This window comes from Macaca fascicularis, chromosome 7 (assembly GCF_037993035.2).
Source record: "Macaca fascicularis isolate 582-1 chromosome 7, T2T-MFA8v1.1".
NCBI lineage: Eukaryota > Metazoa > Chordata > Mammalia > Primates > Cercopithecidae > Macaca > Macaca fascicularis.
Window position 1 is genome coordinate 156,297,896 of NC_088381.1, and position 26,423 is coordinate 156,324,318.

A 26,423-nucleotide genomic window follows, 5' to 3' on the forward strand; every position below is an offset into this window, starting at 1 on the left:
TGGCTAGAAAAGACTACTGTCACCCCTACCTTTGGGAACAACTGTGCACAAGGTCAGAGAAACTCACTGGAAGGCAGATTAGTGGTGTCATGATGGCAATCAAGTGCCAAATGGGACTATAACACTTATACCATCAGATAAGTATTGTGAAAATAATTGTATGAAATAATACACACAAAGCACCTGGCATGCAATGGTTGCTCATTAAATGTTGTTATTTTGTTGAGGTTTTTTCATTTTTAGCACCATTGGTTGTAACTGAAGTTGCTATTTGCATGCTTTTCTTCACTGTGTCAGGCTGTATAATGTGTAAAATTCATCTGTGTTCATCACTGGAACATGAATATATAGAATGATGATCATACAGAAATATGCCTTAAAACCCAAAGCCAGCTTCACAAAATCAGTATCAGAGTGTTCCCTCTGTACCAAAGTTCCTTGAAAAGCCTGACCCCAGCATTTAGACAGCTGCCCACCTAACACACCCCTTGGATGGCTTGGGGACATGTCCCACTCAACAAGTCCTAGATTGAACTCATGAGCTTTCCTTCCAGACTGGTCCTACCCTGGCTGCCATCTCAGTCATTCCAATTCCTTCACTTCACTTTCACACATTATTCACGCAAAGCCTGTTGATTTCATGTCCTCCACAGCTCTCTACTCCAACCGCTTCTCCATGCCCACAGCAACTACTCTGGCCCATGCTACCATTGTATCTGGTCCCCCATATCCACAAAGCACATAGCCCTTGTTTTGAAACTTAGTTCAAATCATGTCACTCTTTGTCTTGAAATTCCTCATTGGCTTAAGATAAATACTCTACTCTTCCAACCCCACAACCCTACCCCACCTCCAACAACACAGGGCTTGGTGGGGGGGGGGGCTCGCCTGTGGATCCCCCAGTCATATTTCAAAACACAAGCTCTCTTGCTCTCTGCTAGGGATAAATACGTTTTTCAGGGATTTCCCAAAAGAAAGCCAAAGCACACTTCCAAATTTCCAGAGATTTCAAATAAAGACAAAATGAAAGGTTTGTGCTATGTTTGCGGTATAACAGTCTGGGTGTTTAAAAAAGGCAATACCTCTTCACTCACTCTTCAGTAGCCATGGGAACCTTCTTTCAGTTCATCAAATACACATGCCTCTTCTGCCTCAGGCCCTTTGCACTTGCTGTTCCCTTTTCTGCAACAATTCCCCTCCCCCTTAGACAATTAACTCCCATACATCCTCCAGGCCTAAGTCCAAGTGTCATCTCCTCAGGGAAGCCTTCTCCGGTCCTTGTCAATCTCTTCTATCAGACACTTTCTTAAACCTCTGATGCTCTCCTTGGAGCATACATAAACTTTGAAGTATGCATTCCTCCATGCAATGACTGATTTAGGTCTGTCTTCCTCACTGTAAACTCCAACACAGAGCTTTTGTCTTTCCTGTTCTGACTGTATCTCCAGTGCCTAGGACAGTGCTTAGTATGCAATAGGCATTTAACAAATATGTTTTTCAGGGATTCTCCCCCCAAAAAAGCAAAGGCAGACCTCCATATTTCCAGAGATTTCAAGTAGAGACAAAATAAAAGGTTTGGGCTGTATTTAAGACGTAACAACCTCAGTGTTTAAAAAAAGGCAATATCTCTTCATGCACTCTTCAACAGCCAGTCAATTCCTAAGACATTTACTCAACAAATAAGAAGGTTTCTTCTCTCCAGTCTGGAGAAAAAGAAGAAATGCACTCATAAAGAACATTAAACACACACGCACCCCAAATAAACAAATTTCGATCCCAATACACACAGAGGCGTTGCCTCGCCTGACACAGTTGTCAGATGAGCTAAGAGAAATGCTAAAGAGCACTCTTGTCACAACTGGACACGCGGTTCCAACTTGTTCTGCTCCCATACTGATCATTCCCTTGGAGCCTTAACATCTGTATGCTAATTACAGACACGGTGGCCGACGCTAGGCACACACAAATCCGTCTTAATCGCTCCCTTTTGCGTGGATGAAACCTGATCCAACATTCGTAAAAGCATGCAAACCACACCACTGCTTGAGCGGGCACACTTCGTGCCCCTCCCTGATGCCTTGCCAGCCCCACCCTTCTCACAAACCACCCCTCCTCCGCTTCTACTCTGACCTGAGCCTAACTAGCTGCTAGGTTTGGTAATAAGATTGAACGAAGACTCAGGAGGCCCTGTGGGCTCCATTATTCTGCATGCCCTGCGAGAAGGGCCCACCCCTAGGGACGGCTGCTGCAACTCGAGCCCCACTTGCTGCCAGGAAACCTTTCCCACTGAGGACACCCGGGCATGCGGCGCAGCTCCAGGTCCAGGGGGAGGCACCCCACCCATCTGCCAGAGAGACAAAGATCACCAGAAACAAAGGACACACGCACACACACACATACACACTCGCACACTCAAAGTCAAAAGCAAATACCGACACTTGCAATTTCAAACCAAACAGTCGGCTTGGTCTATCTAAATAGATCTGGAGACAATCCAGGAGGGACAATGATTATGTGGTAATGACAGGCACTATCTGGGTTCGGAACCCACGCTGCCTCCGCCCTCCTCCCACCCGCGCTGCAGTTCCCAGGCGCATTTCCCAGCCTCAGGACACACGCTGCCAGAAGAGAGAGTGCTTCCACTCAAGGAAGCGCGCACACGCCGGAGACAGAGGCAGGGCGAGGGCAGCCAAAAGTAGGAAATACCCACCTTTAGGATCCCAGTTCACCTGTTTTCTTGGCGTCTCGATTGGAAATTTCATTGCTCCGTTGCCCAGAAGGGGAAGAAATGAAAAGAACCCAAATAATAATAAAGTCCTCAAGCTTTACACGCCTCGGTTTAGCAGTCCAACAAAACAATTTCCGAGGATGGGGGAGCCTTGGACTGGCTCGTGGAGAAACCCCAGAAAAAGACAGGTGGGAAAATACTGGCTTGGGGGAGAACTGGAGACGGCTTGGGTGTTTGCACCGGCTAGGGGGTGGCCGGCCGCGGCCCCGTGGGTAAATGAAAAAGTAAGATTGGCGAGGGGTGGATGAAAGGATGGAGAGGAAGGCTTGGGAAGATGGAAGAGCCAAGCTGCTTCCCGAAAGCGGTGCCGGCAGGTTAGGGGCTAAGCAGTCGGAAGACTGGGGCTAGGGAGAAGCCCACTGCAGTGTCACTCCAGCCCCCGAAGGCGTGTGCGCACACACTCCCGCACACACACACAGACACATCCGCACATACACTCCCGGGCGCGCGCTTGGGCGGGCACGTCAGCCTCGCTCGGCCGCGCTGAGCGCACACGCCCCACCCCGGCCGCGGCTCCTCGCCCCCGGCGACGCCCCCCACTTCCCGCTCCCCGAAAGCCATTGGATGTAGAGGTGGCGCGGCGCCCGGGGAGCGCGCGGCGAGGGCTACCCTCCCCGTGGCGCGCCCCAGACGCCGCGCCCTGGCAGGAGAGAGCAGGGCGAGCAGCGGACCGAGGCGACCAGTCGGGAAGGCGCGCTGAGCTCCCGGCACCCGGCCCGGGGCAGCAGGAGGCGGCCGCGGACTTGCCCGCGGGACGGCGGGAGGCGGTGGGCGGCGGCGGGGAAGCCGCGGAGGGGCGGGGAGCGAGCGGCGGGGGCGCGGCTACTTACTGGCTCGGCCGGCCGGCGGGCGGGCGTGGAGGCGGCCGCGGCGCGCTTGCTGGAGTTGCAGCCGGAGACACGCTTGGTTGCCTGGAAGGCGCTGCAGGAGGCGGAGGAAGGGAGGCTGCGGCCCCGCCGCAGACCTCAGCCCCTGGGTCACCTCTTCTCACCGCTCCCACCCTGGGGTCTCCCTCCTCTTTTCTCACTTCATTTTTTTCCTCCAGCCCCTGGCTCTCTCGCCTGAGTCCCGAACCCACGTCCCTGCCGCACTCCGAGGAGGCCCGTGCCAGCCATGAGCCTTTTGTTCTGGGACCGCTCCGCGTCTGCTGCGCCCTCCCCGCCCGGGGAAGCTCGCTCCCCAGGCGCGGCTTGATCCCTTTCCCAGTTACCTGCAGCCGGACTGGGGCCGCTGGTCGTTGGCTGGAAAGGGGGCTTGAGAGAGGTACGGCGGCCCCCGAGGAAAGCGGAGTTGCCAAGACCTGGCAGCTCGTGGAAGCGGCGGCCCCGGGAGCCTGGGACCCAGCCGGGAAGATGCGAAGGGACCCAGATCTGTTCCCGGAAAGGGGCTAAACCTGGAGCACTTATCTAATACCCTCTCACTGCCCCTGCTTGAAAGCCCACAGGCGTTTGTGGTGGGGCCTCAGTCTCCAGAAAAGCCAGGTGGTGCTGAGGTGCTCTGAATGGGTCACTCTGAGTATCAACATGAATGATGCTGACAGATTGCTTCGGATGCCTCGCAACGGAGCCTTACACGTAGTAGATGCTCAAGAAATACTTGCTAAATGAAGACATGAATTGCATGCTGCAGTGTTGAACAGGAAGTAGTTTAAACCCCTACTCTGGCTTCTAGATAAGCTTACTAAAATTTGTTGTTCATTCAACATATATGTTGAACCCCTTCCAAGTGCCATCACTGTGCTATGTGCTGGCCTTATGGCAGAGAATAAGATAGAGATCTTGCTTTCATGGGGCTTACTATTTAGTGCCATAAGGTCCTGTTAGATTGTTGTTGCCTTTACTTACTCATAGAAATTGCCCAGCTCATTCCCATGCCTGCCAGCTGGGGTTCTAAAATCCCACACTAGCAGCTGATCTCTGAGTTGCATGCCACTCTAGGGCACCTTGAGGCTTTTGGGGAGCCCTCTGTCAGCAGCATCTTTCTCATCATCCATCCCTCACTATCACATCAAGGTTTCTGGGTCCAAGAACAAGACCTACAGAGGTCCGCTGTGGTCTGTAGGAAAGGTGAGTGCTTTGTCACTCAGGCTGGAGCCCTGAATTCTCTGCAAACCCCATTCAGGCAAAACCGGTACCAATCTGATGGTGCTACTCTGACTCTTCAGCCCTTTAGGCAGGTTCCCCGGGTGCTTCAGAACCATCTTCCCTGGACTCTGTAACCACACTTTGCCTCTCTCTACTAGGACTGGGAGGATGGCTAAGACATAGAAATCAAACAAACAAGGAATCTCTGTTTCTCCCAGTCCTGCCCGGAGACACCAGTGTGTATGTAAATTCTGTTCTCAAGTCCAGAGGGAGCTGCTTCTAAGAAAGGCTTTCGAACCTCACTCTGCACTCTTCTCTTTAACTGTTCACGGGCAGCTGGACTCTAGCACAGACACTGCAATACAGTGTTTTTGCCTGCATCAGAGCCAGAGAGGGGTATCAGCGGAGAAAGATACCCTCTCCTGAGTCATCAGAACATGGGGAGGCATGATTGACATTTACTGAATTCCCCCTCACCATCTCATATTCCCTCTCCATTCATCTTTGTTACATCATTTTGCAGAAGCTATAACTGGCCTCCTTTTACAGATGAGAAGATCAAGGCTCAGAGAGATAAAGAAAGACTCCCAAGGTCACGATATGGGGATTCAAACCCAAGTTTGTAGGACACAAAGGTCCATGCTCTCCATGCCAGAACCTTGTGAGTTCATCCAGTCCCCAGACCCATGAATCTGACCCTGAACCTGTCTGATGGTTTCGTTTGGGTAATGAAGGTCTAAATATGATATTTTCTAAGCCTCCAGGCCCTCTTCCTTTGCAAAATGAATTGAGCTATCGTTGTGTTCTGGGGTCTGCTTCCAGGATTTAGTTCAGTGTCCAAGGCAAATTTCTGTAGCAAGAAATGCACCCTTAGAATGCAACATCATTCAGCCAATCAACAAACGTTTATTGAGCATCACTTGGGTACAAGACAGTTTGCAGGTCCTCATTAAAAGTTATTTGGGGCCCTCGGTAATAATGACCTTCCCCAGAATGGCAACAGCAGGATGGTTATGAGGGGAGGGCTGGGGATGGGGAGGTTGGGGTAGACTCTTATTAGGGTAGGGAGCAGGATCAGTGTCTAGTGCTCCTGGTCTGCCTTGAAGACGTGCACTAGTCATTGGCCCTTAGGATGATCTCTCTGCTTAATCACTGGATACCGCCCCCTCCTTTCATTTCCCCACTTCCAACCTCTGGAGCTTTCTCTCACCTCCACTTTCATTCTCCTTCTCAGAATGTAGACAAAAACAAGTTTGTGACTCCCCCCAAAAAAATCCACCAAAATTAGGTAAATAAATCCCAGTACCGTTTCCCACAACGTGCCTGAAATCAAACACAACTCCTTCTCTACTGCGTATTTGGAATGGGCTGTATGGAGTGGGGATGGAGGGAGACCTCCTCCCAAGAAAACTTAGCCCTTTGGGCTACTGCAATCCCTTTTCATCCCCTTCGATTCTACCCTTTGGTTATTTACAGGCTGGCCTTCACTTACCCAAGGAAGGAAAGAAGTCGTCTGTGTAGAGAAAAAACATCCAAAAAAGATGCCGCGCCAAGCGGTTCCGTCTCCCTCTGTGCCGCTGCAACTTCCATGGCTATTGCTTCAGGCGGGTTAAGTCCGGTGGAAACAGACTGCCTAGCTTTCCTGCGGCAGGAAAACAAAACATCGTGGCGCAAAGTCTCCCCGCGCTCGTCGTCCCCCAGCAGAAGACCCGGCCTGGCGGCCGCCGCGTCTTAAGTGCACTGGGTGGCAAAGCGCTGCTGTCGGGCGCACGGGTCTCTGCAGCTCAAAACCTGCCCGGCCAAAGCGCAGCAATAGTTGCTGCACCACTTTAATGAATGCCGTGTGGTCCGGCATGGGAAGGCTGGGAAAGCCCGAAAACCCCAGTCATCTCTGGCGACGAAGTTTCCCCGAGTTGGCTGGCTCCCTTACCCCCTCCCCACGCTCCAGCCCGGGGTGGCTGTGAGACCGGAGGAGACGCTGCCTGCCGCGTGGGGAGTCTCGGGGTGGCTGGCAATGATCAGCTCAGCCAGAGAAGAGTCGAACACGGATTCCGGGGCGAGGCACGAGAATTTCCTGGGACAGCGAACGGCAGGGAGTGATGAAGCAGCTTGGGGAATCCTGTTTAGTGCCAGTTCTGCAAACAGAAGAGGGAGGAGACGGTCTGATTAGAATCTACTTTGAATTCACGAATATTAGACTAAATTCATTACTCTGCCTTGGATTGTTTCCCTTTGATTTCATCCCTCTTCCCTGAAGTCCAGAAGAAATCTCAGCCTTCCATCTTTTCCCCACCCCAAGACACCTCCAAGTCCTCTTCCCAAAAGAACTGCAGTCAGGTTTCCATGTCATTTTGTGAAAATACCCCCAGCCACACACACACCCTCCACCACACACACACACACACACACACACACACGCACGCAAACATCCCCTTCATATACCCACTCAGTGGTAGTAAAACTGATAGCGTTATACACTCACGTTAACTTGAACGTGCCCCACCAGAAATTTTCTTCCCCCTAGCCCCACCTCGTGAAGTTTCCACATTGGTCTCAGCGTTTAAGCATGCCTACATTTGTTTTCTAGTCCCAGCCGACATCTGCAAAAACACACCCTTAAATATATGTTGCTCTAATCCTGGGCTCTGCTTTTGGCTTGGGAAAACTAGAGACACATCACAAGTGAAAGGACAGAAGGTGTCATGTGTCATACACCTGGAAGCATGAAGCTAGGCCGCTCGATAACGAACTCTGTATGTGTAAGTCCTGCAGATTTATTTGGATGACTCAAACCTCTAATTGGGGATTAATGAGGATAATATACTATAAACTCCAAAGAAGTTGTAATTAAAGTGTCAGGCTGATGGATATGATTCATAACCAGGAACTGTGTCCTCTTTCCCTATAAGTTATCTATTTAAAATCTTAACCCTTAGGACAATATTTTTATGCTCCTATAAAGCATTGTGCCAAACATCTTACCAAAAATATACAGAGCTACAATCGTGCTTCTTATACAACAAGTCTTAAAGTGTTTTTATCTCTCTGGATTACCACCAAACCATAATCCCAGGTAATTTTTTAAAGAGATGGAGCTAGAATATTTTTGCTTTTCCCCTCCACTATTTACTTTGAAAATTTTCAAACACGGAAAAGTTACAGTTGTTTGGTAAAAACCAGTGCTGCAGTTTGAATGTGTTTCTCTAAAACTCATTTAAAATTCACTCTCCAATGCAATTGTCTTAAGAGGTGAGGCTTTTAGGAGATAATGAGGTCATGAGGACTACCCCCGCTTATGAATTAGTGCCTTTTTTTTATTATTATACTTCACATTCCAGGGCACATGTGCACAATGTGCAGGTTTGTTACATATGATACATGTGCCATGTTGGTGTGCTGCACTCATTAACTCGTCATTTACTTTAGGTATATCTCCTAATGCTATCCCTCCCCCCAAACCCCCCCACAGGTGTGGTGTTCCCCACCCCGTGCCCAAGTGTTCTCATTGTTCAGTTCCCACCTATGAGTGAGAACATGCGGTGTTTGGTTTTCTGTCCTTGCGATAGTTTGCTCAGAATGATGGTTTCCAGCTTCATCCATGTCCCTACAAAGGACATGAACTCATCCTTTTTTATGGCTGCAGAGTATTCCATGGTGTATATGTGCCACATTTTCTTAATCCAGTCTATCGTTGATGGACATTTGGGTTGATTCCAAGTCTTTGCTATTGTGAATAGTGCCGCAGTAAACATACATGTGCATGTGTCTTTATAGCAGCATGATTTATAATCCTTCGGGTATATACCCAGTAATGGGATGGCTGGGTCAAATGGTATTTCTAGTTCTAGATCCTTGAGGAATCGCCATACTGTTTTCCACAATGGTTGAACTAGTTTACAGTCCCACCAACAGTATAAAAGTGTTCCTGTTTCTCCACAACCTCTCCAGCACCTGTTGTTTCCTGACTTTTTAATGATCGCCATTCTAACTGGTGTGAGATCTCATTGTGGTTTTGATTTGCATTTCTCTGATGGCCAGTGATGATGAGCATTTTTTCTTGTGTCTGTTGGCTGCATAAATGTCTTCTTCTGAGAATTGTCTGTTCATATTCTTTGCCCACTTTTTGATGGGGTTGTTTGATTTTTTCCTGTAAATTTGTTTAAGTTCTTTGTAGATTCTGGATATTAGCCCTTGTCAGATGGATTGATGGCAAAAATGCTCTCCCATTCTGTAGCCTGCCAGTTCACTCTGATGGTAGTTTCTTTTGCTGTGCAGAAACTCTTTAGTTTAATTAGATCCCATTTCTCGATTTTGGCTTTTGTTGCCATTGCTTTTGGTGTTTTAGACATGAAGTCCCTGCCCATGCCTATGTCCTGAATGGTATTGCCTAGGTTTTCTTCTAGGGTTTCTATGGTTTTAGGTCTGACATTTAAGTCTTTAGTCCATCTTGAAATAATTTTTGTATAAGGTGTAAGGAAGGGATTCAGTTTCGGCTTTCTACATATGGCTAGCCAGTTTTCCCAGCAGCATTTATTAAATAGGGAATCCTTTTCCCATTTCTTGTTTTTGTCAGGTTTGTCAAAGATCAGATGGTTGTAGATGTGTGGTATTATTTCTGAGGGCTCTGTTCTGTTCCATTGGTCTATATTGCTGTTTTGGCACCAGTACCATGCTGTTTTGGTTACTGTAGCCTTGTAGTGTAGTTGGAAGTCACGTAGCGTGATGCCTCCAGCTTTGTTCTTTTTGCTTAGGATTGTCTTGGCAATGAGGGCTCTTTTTTGGTTCCATATGAAGTTTAAAGTAGTTTTTTCCAATTCTGTGAAGAAAGTCATTGGTAGCTTATGGGGATGGCATCCTTTTAATAAAAGGACTTGAGGGAATGAGCTTGTCTCTTATTGCCCTTCTGTCATGTGAGGACGCAGCAAGGAGATGTTATCTTGGAAGCAGAGAACAAGCCTTGGTTTTGGACTTCCCAATCTCCAGAACTGTGAGAAGCAAGTTTCCATTATTCATAAACTAACCAGCAAAAACAGACTAAGACAATCAGGATCCAATCAAAGACTGAATTTGCTTGTTCTATTTAGAAAAGCATCTTTCTTTTCTAGAAAAGCATCTTCATATTTTTCTAATGCCATTGATTTTTTTCAAACAATCCAAGCTCTTTTGCTTTCTGGTATGTTTAATGGCCTGATGTAGCCAAGGATAAGTTGAGTCAAAGGGGAAAAATTATTACCTGGTCTTAGTAGGACATTAACATTTTCTGTAAACTCAGCATCTGTGCCAGTATCCATAGAATGGAAGACAGTTGTAGCTTCACTCACTCAAATTTCTCTCCTCCTCAGACTTTGCTTTACTCAAAGAAGTTATCTTTGTTTTTTATCCAAAAGGATAAAAAAGGTCTTGTTTCAGGGATAGATGAGTGTTTTCACACATATACACCAAGTTGACAGGCACATATGGTATTTTACTGAATTTAAAAATAAGAACTCAGCAAGGTCACACACCAAAATGAATGAGCTCTGATTTTCATGTCATTCTAGGAAGGTTTTAATTTGAACCAAACTTAAAGACATGTAGAAAGCATGTGTGCTTTCAATAACCTATTGATTTATGAGCAAGTCTTATTCTCAGGGTCTTTCAACTTGGCAGAGTTGAAAATTCTTTAGAAGGACCTACTGTCTGGGCATATGGACAGATGCTTCTCCCAGAGAGCCTATGAAAGGCTTGGAATAGCCTGGCCAGTAGAAAAAATTGTGTTCAGTAGGAAGTGAGACACAGTCTCACATTGCTTCTCAGCCTTTTAGCGAAGATCAAGTGTGAGACACAGTCTCCACATCCTATGGGAATGTGTGAAATAAATTCATTTCATTTTTGCTGCTCTTAAAGCTAATATTTGTTTGCTTGAAAATCATTGGAACAAATGTAATATACGAACTTTCTTCTCCTACAACTAAGTCAGCTAAATGTTTGCTGAATCATGCAACCAGATTTCAAAGAGGTCATTTCAAGATTACTGGTTCAGTTTTCTACTTCTAAATAGGATTCCAATATATATGACTATTCAAGGTTTCTAAATATAGTTAGTGAAAGATTCCAAACCCTTTGTTGATGGGCTTTTCCAAATTTAAAAAACTTCAGTGAAGTAAAAATATTTTCTTATTTCCAGTCTAAATCTCTTTCTTCTTTAAATTTTTCAATACTTAAGAGAAGATGAGGAGAAACCAGTCTTTTTGAATAACTGTTATGTATTAAAGATTAAATTGTTCAATGTCCTCTTCTTCATGTCAAATAACCCTTTTTACCCCTTTACCAATATATAGAGGCTAATATGACCAACTCATACTTTTCCTAAAAGCATTCTTTTTCACTACAAGTTTCAGAAAAGAAAATCAAAGTCTTTCTAAGCCTTACTGAGTTTCTGCATCTATAAAATAGGGGTCTGTAGTAAGAACAAGTATTTGGCCAACTTACGCACATTTTAGCCAACCATTCTTTTCAGTAGGGAGCACTGCACAGCCAACCAAGTAGATCATGCCAAGCTTCATTCAGTTTCCTCACCTGTAAAATGGAGCACTAAATGTCTGGCTAGTTCTGCCTACAGGGTTGCTGTAAGGAGGCAGTAGATGTGAAAGTGCTTTGTAAACTGTGTAGGAATTCACATATTAAAGGAATCATCTTTAGGATTACTTGTTCCATAAGATTTTTCTTACTATCCACCAGGCACATAGGAACCACTTTTTAAGACTATCCCATTTATTTCTCATAACAATCCTAGAAGATGGACAATATTATTGTGATTTATTTTAAAATAATACCTGACATGTGTTGGGCACATAAATATTTGTTGAGGAGAACATTGGAGCTTAGAGAGGTTACTGCTTATTCAAATAAGCAAAGCTAGTTAGAGATGGAAGTAGAAATCAAACTCGAGCTACCTGACTGAAGTTGAGGACCCACTAATCTCTAAGTCAAATTACCATTCCCAATGCCAAGATGATTACACAAAGTTTTGATATCTGGCAATTGCTGTTGAAACACTCTTGACCCTTTTTCGTTTTCATTGTTATCTCCCCAACTCTGGGGTACTATTCCCTTGTATTATTCTCCCTATCGAAGTGTGTCGTCTTTGTTCTTTGAGAGAACTGATGCTCAAAGACAAAGTTCTTCCTATCCCAGAGGTATTTGCATTTTTAGCACCAGGTGAACATTTAAGCCAAAGTAATGAAAAATAAATCTTAGACCATCAGACATTATGAAACAAATCAAAGAAGTATGGGGAAGAGGTGAGTAGAGAGGGAGGTGAGAAAACCTTTGTTACGTCCCTGAAATCATGGCAAATTTGTGACCATCCTGAAGTATTTACCCAGATATGCAGTCTTCTTGGAATTACTTCAACTTTTATTCAGTGTCATATACAATCACATTATGTTGCTCAACCTACTCCACTCTTTTGGTGGTCAGTTAATAATGCTGGGGTATAGAAAGAGGATCTATTTCCAGTTTATATAATGCCTCTATATTTAGATTCCAATACTATGGTTTTATTTAGGGGTTTTCTTTGTTTGTTTGTGTTTGTTTGTTTCTTTGTTTTTAGATGGAGTCTTGCCTCTGTCACCCAGGCTGGAGTGCAGTGGCGAAATCTCAGCTCACTGCAACTTCCGTCTCTTGGGCTCAAGCGATTCTCCTGCCTCAGCCTCCCCAGTAACTGGGACTACAGGAGCCCGCCACCATGACTGGCTAATTTTTGTACTTTTTAGTAGAGATGAGGTTTCACCATGTTGGCCAGGCTGGTCTCGAACTCCTGACCTCAAATGATCCACCTGCCTCAGCCTCCCAAAGTGCTAAGATTACAGGTGTGAACCACGTGCCTGGCCCCAGTACTATATTTTTAATAGTCATCTAATATTACTGATACGCATTGATATGCTGATCCTCTTGGACCTGCAAAAGAATTTCATCAGGAATCAAAGTTCAGTTGACAACTGTAATTTCTAAGAATCTTATGGTATCTTTTATGAAAAACTATTCTTTTTCTTTTTTTTCCAAATTTGAGTCCTTATTTTTCAAGAAGAGTTTCAAAAGAGTGATGTCTTCAGGTTCCAAAGCATTGTAAGTGACTATAATCTTCAGGTAGAAGGAATGCAACATTTTTAGAAAACCTGTATCAATTATTGCCTCACTATGTAATGCACCGTAGTAAAATCTCAACTAATCAGAACTCACTCAATTAAATCTACCTCCAGCAATGTCGTAGAAGAGAAGGTCAAGCACTGCAAGCCTAGATGGCCACTGCTAGCCTAGATGGCAGTTAGAGAAAGGCACTCCCCTCTGGTGGGAAACAGCGCACTATGGCACTGTCTTAACTTGAGACAGTGTATTTGTTCTTTGTTCACCTCAGAAGACATCTCCTGGGGACAAGGGGTGCAGTATGAGACAGGAAGGATGTGCCAATATCAGGAAGCACAGCAGTATGTCTAGAACTTGAACTGGCTTTCAGTCCCACTCACCAACCTCAGCCTAGGGCCTGTATACAATGTGCAAACTGAACAATTGTGTGCTCTGGTCCTTTAGATAAGATACACAGATGAATGCAATAAGCAAGAATATATGATGAATTCCAATCCTTCAAGGTCAATTTTTGGAAAGAGAATATTTAAGTACTTTATGTCATACATGAATTCAAATTAAGTTTAGATTAGTTTTGAGGGAGAAAATGTATTATTGTGTTTGTCATTTCTGGATATTTTGAGCTTCTCTTGTTTTCCTAAGTGCTATTTTTCTCCGTTGGAAAGAAATCAAAACATTATGGCTATGCAATATCATAACAATGTTCTTCCTCTAAATCACAGTAACTTTGAACTTGATATTACGGGGATGCCCCCATTGCTATTGAGCCATGCATGAGGAAAAGAATAAGTTTAATTCTAAAATATTGGGAGTAGGGAATCTACACTCTGCCTCTGAGTAGCTGGGTAACTTGCTCTTTTATTAAAGAAGCTACCGCGACCACATAAAGCTCATACTTTCATGGCGATGGTTTGCTTCGCTTTACTCTACTCCTAGGAGATAGCATCGTCTATTATTTTGCGTCTTTGGAGACAAGACTTTTATTTGTAACATGGGCACATTGCATATGGTATATTTTTTCTGGCATATAGAATTTGTTTCTCAGAGACAAGGCCTCACTATGCTGTCCAGGCTGGAGTGCAGTGGCTGTTCACAGGTGCAATCAAAGCACACTGCAGCCTCAAACTCCTGGACTCAAGTGATCCTCTAGCCTCAGTTTCCTAAGTAGCTGAGACTATGGACGTGGGCCACCATGCCCAGCCCTGGCATATAAATTTTATAAGCTGACATCAAAGACCCATCCATTCAATTTTATATTCAAGAAAGAATGAATAACCTGGAGCCAGTGCATGTGTCCATTCTTTTGTCCTTTACCCATAGAAAGTTAGAGAACCTTACAATGTTTTCCAAATTTGCAGTTACCTTCAGTCCATCAAATAGAGATTCAGTTGCTTTAGAAATTCTGAGCTTCCACTGAGAAAACTGAGTCATAAATATCATTAGTAGGGACCGTGGAGATTATGTAGTGGGAGCTTTGCAAAATTTGCCGGTGACAAGAAGCAGATTCCTAGGTCCAAGTGCTTCCTCTGAGATCCTGTTTCAGTGGGTCTAAGGTGGAGCCTGGAGATTCATTTATTTGACAAGAGCCTCAGAGCCCCAGGTGATTTTTTGTTGTTGTTGTTGTTGTTGTTGTTGTTTTTTGAGACAAAGTCTCACTCTCTCACTCAGACTGTAGTACAGTGTTGTGTTCATAGCCCACTGCAACCTCAAACTCCTAGGCTCAAGCAATCCTCCTACCTCGGCTTCCAAAAGTGTTGGGATTACAGGCATGAACCACCAAACCTGACCACCAGGTGATTCTTCCATGCAAAGTCTGGGAAATTCTAATGTACTAGAGCCCTTTATTTTACTGATAACAGTGAGGCCCTGAGAGGTAACGTGACTTCCCTGAGGGCAAACAGCTGGTCTGTGATAGAATTGAGACTGGAACAGAAATATTCTGACTGGCTTCAACTCTTCATAAAATGAACTAATGTATTTGAAAAATATTTGCAAGCATAATGGGAGTTAGAGGTTGTGAAAAAAGCAAAATTACACAATTAGAAATTTCAGTAATCTGAAACTCTCCATTTCAGATGCATTCGGGTTGCCCATTCACCATGTTACCCAGCCTGGTCTTGAACTCCCGGGCTCAAGCATGTATAACACCTCTGTCCCTTATCGGTGGGACTATTGAAGTCTTTTCTCCACTTTTTCTCTGATTGGTCCCAAAAGCCACATGGTTTTCTGGGCTCCCCTTAGTAACTTTGGGCCTATCAACACCTCCATCTTTCTCATACCTCTTGGACAATGCTCTTCCCCCTCCTTAAAATTCATGTAAAGCCAGACATCTTTCTCTTGACTCATGTTACACAGCTCCTTTCTCTACTGTTCGCTTTGTCATCCATTCATTTAATTGCTGTACTTCTCAAGTCCTTTGTGTTTAACTTTTTTTTTTTTTTTTTTTAGACTAAGTCTCACTCTTTCACCCAGGCTGGAATGCAGTGGTGCTCTCTCCGTTCACTGCAGCCTCCACCTCCAGGGCTCAAGCAATTCTCACCTCAGCCTCCCAAGTGGCTGATATTACAGACACGCACCTGGCTAATTTTTGTGTTTTTAGTAGAGATGGGCTTCACCATGTTGCCCAGCCTGGTCTTGAACCCCCGGGCTCAGGTGATCCACCCACCTCGGTCTGGGATTACAGACACGAGCTGCCATGCCCAGCCCCTTTTTGTTTAACTGTGGTGCATGCTTGCTTATTTGAATGTTAAGTTTTTCACATATGAGATAGCTGTCCTAGAGTGGGAAGACCACTCTAGTAGAAATTGAAACTACTAATTTCTAGTCTCAGCTCTGCCACTGATAAGCTGTCTGAACTTGAGGAAGCCACTTTGCCTGTCTGAGCTTTTGTTGCTCAATGAAAGGGTTAAACGCTGAGATTCTGAGTTCTTCTATGTGTCTGTCTCATTTCTTTAAGGAAGAAACTATCTTTCCTGATTTGTCTTCTTTCCACTGAGCCTATTTCATAAAGCTACTTAGTGTGCTCTCTTGATAAATGCTGACACTTCCTTCTTGGTCTAGTTTGGCTTCCCCTCTCCACCTGCTCCCCTCACAGATGGTGCACGAGCCACATATCTGATCACCATTGAACTTTGATTTTGGTAAAGACTAGATTTTTTTAAAGCAATACTCACCATGTGTCTTTCCAGTGTCACCATTCCCTCCCATGAAATGGCACACTGTGTTCCTTGGCCCTCCACTTTTGCCATTAAAACAAAACATTGTTTCCACATGTCCCTTTTATTTAACAGGTTATTTTTTTTTATTTTTGGTACTCCTGCACTTGCATTTATTGAATCGTAATATTTAATTTTATTTCTGATGTACTAGATCTCTTTAAAATTTCTATTTACAGTGAGCTCTCTATTTAGCTGTGATTTAGGTCATGTTGGTTTATGTTTTTGAGTTTTTTAAGAAAATATTTGGTCTCACAATCACAACCATAATTACATTTATTTGTTTTGGTTAAGTTTTTTAATAAAAATAGCTCTTAAAAATATGACATTATATCACACATAAAATTGGTCTACTCAGTCAGTTGTCCATATTCAAGTGGACTTCCTTTCTTCCTTTCTTTTTCTCTTTCTTTTCTTTCTTCCTTCCTTTCTTTTTCTCTTTCTTTCTTTCTTCTTTTCTTCTTTACTTCCTTCGTTCTTCCTTCCTTCCTTTCTTTTTCTCTTCCTTCCTTCCTTCTTTCCTTCCTTCCTTCCTTCCTTCCTTCCCTTCTTCCTTCCTTCCTTCCTTCGTTTCTTTCTTTCTTTCTTTCTTTCTTTCTTTCTTTCTTTCTTTCTTTCTTTTTCTTTCTCTCTCTCTCTCTCTCTCTCTCTTTCTTTCTTTCTTTTTGATATGGAGTCTCACTCTGTCACCTAGGCTGGAGTACAGTGGCACAATCTCATCTCATTGCAACCTTCATGTGGATGAACTTTAGATACACATAAATGATTAAAATAGAGTATAAGAAACATGAAGTGATAGAATGTGTCTGCTCAATGAAAAACACTCTGAGTTCAAAATAATACACAAAATTGTAGACTAGGAAAATTTGAGATTTCAGGACCTTGGACAGTTAGAAGTACTCTGTAATCCCTGGTATTGCCTCACAAGCAAGTATGTGATACATTTTTACATCTGCAGTACTATATAAGACACAGTGCCCTGAAATATCCTGCTGTTATTTTTTTTTCAGATGAAGCAAAATAAAATTGCCTGTTCAAAAATAATGTGGAAAATGAGGGTTTTCCTACACATTTATCTGACCTTCTTTCTAAAATAAATGTAACAGGAAAATGTATTGCTGACTACGCTAATATATCAAGCTACGTGAACTCCATGCTGAAACTTAAAGATGATCAAAACCCCAGACAATGGCAAGTGCAAGTTGTTGGGCCCCATTCTGAAACTTAGATTTTAAATCTATAATTTCTTGTTTTACCACATGTATTTTCAGAGAATGCAAGCAATAACTTTGAAGACTGATCATGGAGGGTTTTCTGTGATTTATATTTTACAAGAAGAAAATCAAGTCTTCCCTAATAAGGGCTATAAAGCCCAGGTTGTATGCTCAGATCCAGGAGAGCAAACGACTTAGAGGCATTGATACAACTATGCTTTCAGGCATGGTGGCAGGGCTACTGCAATTTGGCACTAAGTGGCTTTCACAAATGCTTTTTTAGCTCGTTTGCTATTTCTTTTTAAAATATAACCAAATACTTCGTTACACAGTTATAAAGAACTATAGGTGAGAAATACCAGAAAAAAAAAGTTCATTGTCACAACCATCCAAGAAATGCAAATTGAACAATAGGATGCTGTTTTTCATCTCTCAGATCAGCTGAGATTAAAAAAGATGTCCAGGGATGTGGGGAAATGGGCACTTTCATGCTCTGCTGGCGGGAATGCAGATTAGCACAAGTCCTGGGGAGGGTGATTGGGACATATGGATCAAAAGCCTTAAGAAAATGATGAAATGGTATATGTAATAGTGTGAAAAGACACTCTCAGTTCATTGCTAAGTGGGAAAAAAAAACGTTACAGCCGGGGCAATGGCTCATGCCTGTAATCCCAGCATTTTTGGAGGCCGAGGCAGGTGGATCACTTGATGTCAGGAGTTTGAGGTCAGCCGGGCCAACATGGCAAAATCCGGTCTGTACCAAAAATACAAAAATTAGCCATTAGCGAGACATGGTGGTGCACACCTGTAATCCTAGCTACTCAGGAGGCTAAAGCATGAGAATCACTTGAACCTGGGAGGCAAAAGTTGCAGTGAGCCGAGATCATGCCACTGCACTCCAGCCTGAGTGACAGAGCAATACTCCATCTCAAAAAAATAAAATAAAATAAAAGTTACCAAGTTATACAATCATATGTTTGTAATATTTAAGCATACATTCTGAACAGATATATATGAAAATATTATTATCTCAGAGGGTAGGAAGAGGGATGAGTATTTATAGTTTATTTACATGTTTTCTAATGTATCTGTATCCAACATAAATTACTGTTTCCATCATGAATTATTATTTCCATTTAAAAAATGACAATTTGCCCAATTATCAATAGAGTTCTCATAGTAAACACTGTCTGGTGTCTCCTTTTCCCAGGTTTGTATTTACTGGAGTAGCCTTTGGAGTGTTTAAGACACTGAAGGGAAGCCAGTGGGGCTGGGCAGTTGTGGGTAAGAAAGGGAATAGCCCCAGATAAGTGTAGACAAAGTTGGACGATAAATTATGTATTCCCACCTTTGAAGCCATGGTAGTGTTTGGATTTTATTCTAGAAGCAATGGACTACCATTTCAATACAGAGCAAGGAAGAGATGGTGATTAGATTATAAATTTTTGTTTTGTTTTGTTTTGTTTTTAATTAATTATTCTTGGCTTCTGTGGAGAGAAGAATGGAGAGAGGTAAGATTAGAAGCCAGGAAGATCAGTAAGACCATCATAGAATATGATAGATGAGATTAAAGTATTGAGAGTGTAGTTGGAAAGAAGTAGAAAGATTTCATTTACTTTTTTTTTTTAGTGAAAATGACAGGACTTGCTTATGTGACAAGGTAGGAAAAAAATCAAGGATATCTCACACATTCGTACCAGAAATAACTCTGACAGTTACTCCTTATGGTGAAATTGAGAAAGATAAACTGTGCTTGTTAGTTATTAGTTTTCAAATCTTTCTACTGAAATATGCCATTATCGTGGGTTGGATGGTGGCCTCCCAAAAGATATGTCCACGTGTTGGAAAAAGGTTTGCAGATATCATTGAGTTAAGAATTTTGAGATGAGGAGATCATCCTAGACTATCTGACAGGCCTTAAATCCGAGGACAAATATCCTTATAAGAGAGGCAAGAGGAGAGTACACAGACAGAAGAGGAGGCAGCAATGTGACCATAGAGGCAGAGACTGGAGTAATACGGCCACAAATCAAGTAATGCCAACAGCCACCAGAAGCTGGAAGAGGCCCAAAACAGATCCTCCCCTAGAGCCCCAGGAGACAGCACAGCTCTGCTGGATTTCAGACCTCTGTCCTCCAGAACTTTGAGAGAGTCCATTTCTGTTGTTTTAAGCCATCAATTTGTGATACTTTGTTATGGAAGCTACAGGAAACTAATACAGCTATTGATATGGTTCGGATCTGTGTCCCCACCCAAATCTCATGTCAAATTTTAATTCCCAATGTTGCAGTAGGAGCCTAGTGGGAGGTGATTGGATCATGGAGGCAGATTTCTCCCTTGCTGTTCTCATGGAAGTCAGTGAGTTCTCATGAGATCTGGTTGTTTAAAAGTGTGTAGCACTAGCCTCTTCTCTCTCTTCCTCCTTCTCTGGCCATGTAAGACGTACCTGCTTCCCCTTGCCTTCTGCCATGATGGTAAGTTTCCCGAGGCCTTTCCAGCCATGCTTCCTGTACAGCCTGCAGAACTGTGAGTCAATTAAATCTCTTTTCTTTATAAATTACCCGTTCTCAGGTAGTTCTGTATAGCAACAGACTAATACAGTCATTGATATAAAAACCTGCCCAAGTATTAAGTATGCAATTTAATAAATTATCACAAAGTGTTTATTACTTTTTCCCATTAAAAAAATTAATTAGGCAAATTTTCAAACATACATAAAAACAAAGAGAGTAATATAATGAATAATGTGATATTCACTAAAAGTAATATAATGAATCTTCATGTGCCCAAAACCCATTTTCTTTTTTTAAATTATTATTATACTTTAAGTTCTGGTATACATGTGCAGAACATGCAGGTTTGTTACATAGGAATACATGTGCCATGATGTCAAAACCCGTTTTCAACAATTGTCAACACATGAGCAATCTAGTTTTATCTACACTCCCACTCACCACCCTGCCACTGGATTATTTTGAAGCAAATCCCAGACATCATATTGTTCCATCTATAAATACCTCAAATACATCTCTGAAAACAATGTTTTCTGCTGGGCAAGGTGGCTCTGGCCAGTAATCCTAGCACTTTAGGAGGTCAAGGCAGGTAGACCGCTTGAGGTCAGGAGTTCAAGACCAGCCTGGCCAACATGGTGAAACCCTGTCTCTACTAAAAATACAAAAAAATTAGCTGAGCATGGTGGTGTGCACCTGTAATCCCAGGTACTCGGGAGGCTAAGGCAGGAGAATCACTTGAACCCCGAGGCAGAGGTTGCAGTGAGCCAAGATCATGCCACTGCACTCCAGCCTGGGTGACACAGCAAGACTCCATCTCAAAAAAAAAAAAAAAGTTTCCTTTTTTAACATAACCAAAATATGATATATCGCCTAAAAAATTAACAAAATATTTTAATAGCAGATATCTATTCAGTATTCAAATTTCCCCCAATTGTCTGATATTTGCTTTCTTTATTGAGTTAGTTTGCTTGCAACAAGATTTAAACCAGGTCTATACGCTGCATCTGGTAACATATCTCTTGTTCTATGAATTTCTTCTTTTCTTCTTCCCTCTAAATTATTTGTTGAAGAAACCAGGTCAGGTTGTTTGTGTTGTAAAACTTTCCAGATTTTAATTTATCTCTGAGTATCTTTAGTATGTTCCTATCTTCCCTGCATTTCCTGTAAATGAGAAATTAGATCTACAGCATATTCAAGTTCAATATATTTGGAAAGAATGCTTCGTAGGTGGGATTTTGTACTTTACATCTTATCACCATAATGCCTGGGTATCTTTTTGTGTGACACTGAGATTGGCTAATGGTTTCATTTGTTGTCAGCCTGATCTACCTACTACAAAGTTCCACATTTGCTTTTCCCCTAATTATTTTACAACTATTTGTGATCATCGTCTTGAGCCATTTTTGGGGGTTGCAAAATGATAACATTTTAATTCTACTCTTTTGGCATTTATTAGCTGGAATTATTGTATGATGAACTCTCCTTTATGATCTATTCGATTACCTTGAGGTATAGTCCAACCACAACAAATAGGATAAGTGTTCAGTTCTTTCCCTTTATGTACTAGTTGTCGGAATAAGTAGTTGGTTCCCTAGCATCCTCCAAAGGTGACTAACAGGATTTGTTTTGTTTTACGTCATTAGGAAATAATGAATTTTACTTTGGTTATTATTTTATTTCTTATTTTTTGGGTTCTGCCCAGAAGACACAGTATGCTATTTCCTTGGCTGAGTCTCCTAAGAGTCTATGTCAGCCAGTGTCTAGCAGCCCATTCACATTTAGAACTATACATGGATCATTGGCCCCAGCCCCTGTTAAAAGAGAGGAGGAGACGGAGGGTCAGAGTGGCCTGATAATTTGCCAAAATCATTCCCGTGGTTAGTAGCAGGATCCAGGTAAGAGCCCAAATCCATGCTTTTCAACTGTAACCTAACTAAGATGCTAAGCTATTTAGATTGCTACATATTTTGCTTCCAGATGCAGAGTAGCCACAATAATTGCAGTAATAAATATATTCATCTGGTAGATAAAAAAGTAAAATTTGAACGTCTTGTGGTTATAGGTAGTACTTCTTATTGTGGTTTGGCCAAAAGAACTGTAAATAACAATTCACGCACCAAAAAAGTAATCTGAGTCAATTGTTAAATCAAAGGATTTGAGTTTGGTTAGGAAAAAAAACACTTTGGCACTGAAAAGAATCTGTTTTGCTTACATTTTAAAGCAGAACATGAAATAGCCAGACTAAAAGAAAGGTTCTCACAGTTAGTTCTACTCAGCTTCTATTTCTATTTTAATTGTATTTAAAATTAAATAAATATTTGTTTGAAAGTAATTTTTAAATTTTAATTTTAAAACAAATTTAAATTATTTTTTATTTTAAATTAAATTATTTTAATCTAATTAAATTTAAAAGGCTTTAATTTTATTAAATTTAAATATTTTTATTTTAAAATAAGTAGTAATTTAAATTTTTAAAACAATTTTTCAATATTACATACAATGTAATATACAAATCGGAATTCCCATATTCATAGCTCTTTATTACAGGGATTCGGATAGGATGTAGTTCAAACTATATGCCCCTCCTGCCTGAAATACAGCCAATGACGGTGAAGTGTAATGTGATACTCCTGGGGTTGTAAGAGAATCATTAGCTATTTTTCCTAGAGCCGGATTTATAAAGTAATTTCAACATCAATTATTGGGCATCGGTTACAGTATTTAAGAACAAAGTCTGGAGTCTTTTCACATACAAAATTGTATTTGAAGTCAACATATGTCCTCTAATTAACCTGTTATATTTTACTATATATGATATGCATGCTAGTGGAGTTGAAGGAACTAGAAAATTTTTATTTGGAGATGATTAATAATAACAGTTTTTTCATCAATTTTACTCACTACTAAATAGGTAAGGGAATGGATGTCTTCTTCGTGACTCCATGCAAAAACCAATGTGTGTGAAATACAGTAAAATCTTGAACAACATGGGTCTAAACTGCAAGAATTCACTTACATACAGATTTTCTTCCACCTCTGCCATTCCTGAGATAGCAAAACCAACTCCTCTTCCTCCTCCTCCTCAGCTTATTCAACATGAAGACGAAAGGGATGAAAACCTTTATGATGATCCACGTCCCCTTAATAAATTGTAAATATATTGTCTCTACTTACGATTTTCTTAATAACTTTTTCTTTTCTCTAGCTTAATTTATTGTAAGAATATAGTATATAATAATATAACACACAAAACATGTATTAATCAACTGTTCATGTTATTGGTAAGACTTTCAGTCAACAGTGTTAGTAGTTAAGTTTTGGGGGAGTCAAAAGTTAAACACCGATCACTGACTGCACAGGGAGTTGGTACCCCTAACTCCTGCAGTGTTCAATGCAGGGTCAACTGTACACTGACATACACATACACATACACGCACACACACACATACACACACACACACATACATATATATTTAATTGAGACAGAGTCTCACTTTGTCTCCCAGGCTGGAGTGCAGTGACCCAGTCTTAGCTCACTGCAACCTCTGCCTCCCCAGTTCAAGCAATTCTCCTGCCTCAGCCTCCCAAGTATCTGGGATTACAGGTGCATTCCACCACACCCGGCTAATTTTTGTATTTTTAGTAGAGATGGGGTTTTACCATGTTGGCCAGGCTGGTCTCAAACTCCTGACCTCAAGTGATCTGCCCGCCTCAGCCTCCCAAAGTGCTGGGATTACAGGCGTGAGCCACAGTGCCCGACTCACTGACATATATTTTGAGTCAGCAATGCCACAGGAAAGAGAACTGGGATCACTTCTTCCTCATTCTTTTCCCCACGCATCCAGGTAGAAATGAGGAATATACATGCACCTTTGCATTTCCAAATAAATTTATTTTTATTTATATTTTTTATTTTTTTCTTCTATAACCAACCACCTAACCTATTTTTATTTCTAGAAAACTCTGATTCTTTAAAAACAGTATTGATGTAAAATCTCTTCCCTTCCCCTCTCCACCCCAGTATTCTTCAGTCCTTTAGCAGTTATGCTTTTCTCATGGCCTATGTGTACCTCTCTGTTTCTTCTCTTTGTTTTATTCCCTTGTCTGGTTCAAAATTCCTGGAAAAAGTTAAGCAGGAGCCATCTGTGTCGCACGATTAGGAGAGTGAGTCCTATAATAAAGCATTGGTTCCCAAATCTTGGAGTTTGTTTAAAATTACACACTCTACTCATCATCCCACATTTAGTTATCCAGATCTCCAAGGTTAGAGGCCTAAAATGCGTATTTATGGCGAGCTCCCCAAGCAATTCTGATGGAGAGAGTCGAAAAACAGGTACTAGGGAATCACTCTTATGAAGCACAGTAGTTATTCTTGACCATAGACAGAGCACACATTTCACTTTTCCCACCTATCACCATTAAACAAAACCTAACCAAACATTTTTACCATAATCTTTAATTCCATCCACAAACCCTTAAGAAACTTTAAATCCTGGTGCCTAAATTATAAAACTATTATTTGAAAGAATATTTACCTTTCAGGAAAAAGTCTCTGCTTCAAGCCATACCATTATCATACTTTGTATATCACATACAATGCTACTAACATCTGGGACAGATATTTGCACAAGTTAAGGCTCTTGCAGTTTCAAGTATCAGAAAACCCAACCCAAACTGTATTAAGCAGACAAGAAATGTATAGGCTCACATTACTGAAAAGACCAAGTATCATTTGTTTCAGCCATGGCTTGATCCAAAAGACTCAAAATATTTCAATTCTCTCTCTCTCAGCTGCGCCTCTTCTGGGCTGGCTCTGTTTTCAACAAGATCTTCCCTTGAGGTTGCAAGGTGCTTTGCAACAGTTCTACGTCTCATTTTCCAAAGGTCAAATTCACCAGGGAAGAGTCTTTTTCTCCCTCTGTGGTCCTAACACAGGTCTTCTTGCATGTCAATGCTTCTGACTGGGTCACATGCCCAACATTAAACCAATGACTGTGCCCTAAGGAATATGATGCTTGATTGGCCAGGTGTGAATTAGTAGCTCGTACTCTCTGCTGGAGGTATAGGGGTGGGGTCAACACACATAGACCAGCTGTGGATCTAGGATGGCTCTCCAGAAAGGTACTGGGTGCTGCTACCAAAAAACCGACACTAGGTAGTCCAAAATGGCCAATGTCTTCCCCAGTATATGGTGATTGCAAGGCTATTTTGACCAGGAAACACTAGTAAGTTGCAAAACTGAAATCCAAACCAGGATTTTCAATCGTCTTATGAACATCACCATACATATGCCCAAAATGAGATATTACGGTCTATTCTAACAAAATCAAAGCACATTTATTATCTCTTCCTTTCCCTTTGTCCTTCTGATTTTTATATCCAGTTTTAAACAATGTATCGAACAATATTAAAAGGCTAAAACTAAAAAAAACAGAATGTGAATTTAAAATGTCATTAAATGATGATGACACATTGCATACAGTAATTTTGACTTTTGAATAAGGAAACTTTTTTTTACCTGAGTGTCATCTGAAGCTTTCCAGACTTCAATATACAGAGTCCTGAGGTGCATAATAAACAGAATACCTGAAAACATAAAAACATACCAAGCAAAATCTGAACACTTAAATATTCATTATACATAAGAAAATGAAGAAATTATCCATTACATACAAAGAATTCCTGTAAATCAATAAGAAAAAAAAAAAAAAAAAAAACAGAAAATCGGGCAAAAACCTGGAAATTATATTTCACAAAAGAGGCTATTAAAATGGACAGTATAGGTGTGAAAAGGTGCTCAACTTTATTAGTCCTCAAGAAAATGCTAATGAGAAAACCATAATCTGCTACCACTATTCATCCAACAGAAAATAATAAGTGTTGGCAAGTACAGATGACCCTTGAACAACATGGGGGTTAGTGGTACCAACCACTTGCTCTGTCAGAAATATGCATATAACTCTTGGATCCCCAGAAACTTAACTACAAACAGCCTCTTGTTGACTGAAAGCCTTACCAATAACATAAACAATTCATTAACACATATTTTGTATGTTATATGTATTATGTGCTGTATTCTTATTAATACAATAAAGTAAGCTAGAGAAGAGGGAGTGTTACTAAGAAAATCGTAAGATAGAGAAAATACATTTAACATTCAGTAAGTGGAAGTGGATTATCACAAAGGTCTTCACCCTCATCATCTTCACAACGAGTAGGCTGAGGAGGAGGAGGAAGAGGAGAGGTTGTTCTTGCTGTCTCAGGAATGGCAGAGGTGGAAGAAAATTCCCAGGATTTCTTGCCCACTACTGTTGAGAATGCAAATTGATACAACCATTTGGAAAACTATTTGGCAGTCCCTATGAATTTGGACATATGTTTATTCTATGTATGACACAGCAATTTTACCCCTAGATATGTAATCAAAAAATATGATCAAGAATGTTCATTAGAACACAATTTGTAGCAGTTAAAAACAATAA

The 26,423-nt window shown here is 41.8% G+C and overlaps 1 protein-coding gene and 1 long non-coding RNA gene across 5 annotated transcripts in view; one reads left to right on the forward strand and one right to left on the reverse strand.

Moving 5' to 3' along the window:
- KCNK10 (potassium two pore domain channel subfamily K member 10) overlaps nt 1-26,423 on the reverse strand; it is a 183,502-nt gene that overhangs the window by 142,460 nt on the left and 14,619 nt on the right. Inside the window, exons 2-4 of one of the 4 annotated variants that reach the window (XM_045396842.3) lie at nt 25,460-25,527; nt 6,803-7,007; nt 6,365-6,514 (exon numbers count right to left, since the gene is read on the reverse strand). In XM_045396842.3, coding sequence (XP_045252777.1) covers nt 6,365-6,404 — 40 coding nt within the window. In that variant the 5' untranslated portion in view covers nt 6,405-6,514; nt 6,803-7,007; nt 25,460-25,527. Of the gene's footprint in view, nt 1-2,710; nt 3,242-3,618; nt 4,012-6,364; nt 7,008-25,459; nt 25,528-26,423 lie in introns of those variants that run through there. The other 3 variants (XM_015454075.4, XM_045396843.3, XM_005561969.5) reach the window with 3 other exon arrangements.
- Nucleotides 3,417-4,493, forward strand: LOC141407316 (uncharacterized). Its single transcript, XR_012416048.1, has 2 exons — nt 3,417-3,555; nt 3,834-4,493. It is a non-coding gene; the product is annotated as an uncharacterized lncRNA (long non-coding RNA).